General features: G+C 31.9%; 2 protein-coding genes across 2 annotated transcripts in view; one reads left to right on the top strand and one right to left on the bottom strand.

Annotated features, from left to right (window-relative positions):
* Positions 1-1,099, top strand: part of CBG17859 — a gene marked incomplete at both ends in the record, with an annotated part of 2,653 nt that extends 1,554 nt beyond the window's left edge. Inside the window, 3 exons of the mRNA XM_045238503.1 lie at positions 99-222; positions 731-846; positions 901-1,099. Of these exons, the coding sequence (XP_045096319.1) occupies positions 99-222; positions 731-846; positions 901-1,099 (439 nt within the window). The remainder of the gene's footprint in view (positions 1-98; positions 223-730; positions 847-900) is intronic.
* Positions 1,100-1,426: 327 nt separating this feature from the next.
* The window catches only part of CBG17858, a gene marked incomplete at both ends in the record, with an annotated part of 5,306 nt that continues 5,194 nt past the window's right edge, over positions 1,427-1,538 (bottom strand). The window contains one exon of the mRNA XM_045238502.1: positions 1,427-1,501. Within this exon, the coding sequence (XP_045096318.1) occupies positions 1,427-1,501 (75 nt within the window). The remainder of the gene's footprint in view (positions 1,502-1,538) is intronic.

Genomic DNA, 1,538 nt, shown 5'->3' with positions numbered 1-1,538 from the left:
CTATCAATCTAGATGGATTGTTGTGGAAAATCGATTCGTGCCACTGCCACTTATGTAGTTTTTGGAACTTTTAAACTGAAAAAAATCAATAATTTCAGCTACGCAGACTTTCAGAACATCTACAGTAGTCCACAATTTTCTGTGATGCTCTCTCCATTTTTCACATCTGATGAACAGATTGTGATGAAATCATATCTGATGGTAGATGCGATATTGACAAAGGTAAAGAATAGTTGTTGAGTCATGTAAAATGTGTTTTCCTAGATATTTTAACCTTGTTTATAACTGAAATTGAGTGAAAACAACAAGCTCGTGATTTAGTATAAGCAATCAAAAATTTCGTCACTTCCTCTTCAATTCTTGAACTTTCGAGGAGGGAAATATGATTTGCTAGATATATAATTGAATCCTATTTGATGAAATGATATTTTAGAATAGTTATTCTGCGAAAAATTGAAGAAAATCAGAAATAAGATCAGGCAGAAACTTTTGGCTTTATTAAGTTAATCAGGAAACGTTATGATTCACAAATTCAAATTTTTAAAGATCAATTTGGAATCAATTCGAATTTTAAAGTTCGGAAACTTCGAAACTCGTAGATCCAAAAATTTCAGTTCCTTCCAGGTATCGCCTTCTCTGTCCTCACAATTCTTTTGGTCCGATTTCTTCAAAAATTGAAACCTTCTGTAAATAACACTGGAAGAAAAAATCAGGAATCAACTGAAGAAAGAAGGACTTGACTACAAAATTGATCGTTTTTCTATCTTTTACATTCTTTCTAACTGAAGCTCCGCTCGGAGTTATTTATTTGGTGAAAGTGTTTTACAGGAGAAACGATCCAATCAGGTAGGACTTCAAATTTTTATTTGAAAATTATTAATTTACCTAATTAATTTTCAGCATTCTCTCAACAGACTTTGTAATCTATTTCACACTTCTGGTGACAGTTAATTCAATTTTACATCCGATTTTTTGTGTTTTCATGTCCAGTCAGTACAGGAATACAATTCGAACAATGTGTGGAGTCACCAAAAAAGCCAAAACGCCAGTGAAAAATAAGACAAGTGCTGTTTCAGTTCAAGGAATTCAAATGACATGATTTTCTGTGTTTCGGATTTTTTTTCTATTTCTCTACTAAAAAATTAACAAAAAAATAAATAATGATCAATAAAGTACACAAAATACTTTGATTTGAAAAAAAACTTATTAAAATGTTCGTTGATGAAAATGAATGTAAGATTTCAATGATTTCACAAAGTGTCCACTTTGGCTTTTCCTTTTTTTTTGAAGTTTCAAAAAACGAGATACCGCAAAATTCAGAAAACTCGGGAATTCAGAAAATCAATGATTCCAGTCTGATAAGAATTACTTGAAAACAAATTTTTAGTTTAAACGTTCATTTATTACTCGAAATCACATAACGATTTCACAAAGTATCCACGTCGGCTTTTCCGGCGACGACGTTATTTTCAATTCCACATTCATTGACTCCACGACGAATCTTGAAGAATCCGTTTTCTCCCCATTTGGTTCCCCAG

This window comes from Caenorhabditis briggsae, assembly GCF_000004555.2.
Source record: "Caenorhabditis briggsae complete genome, chrV, whole genome shotgun sequence".
Lineage (NCBI taxonomy): Eukaryota > Metazoa > Nematoda > Chromadorea > Rhabditida > Rhabditidae > Caenorhabditis > Caenorhabditis briggsae.
The sequence above is the reverse complement of the archived record's forward strand: the minus strand, read 5'-3'. Positions and strand labels throughout refer to the sequence as shown.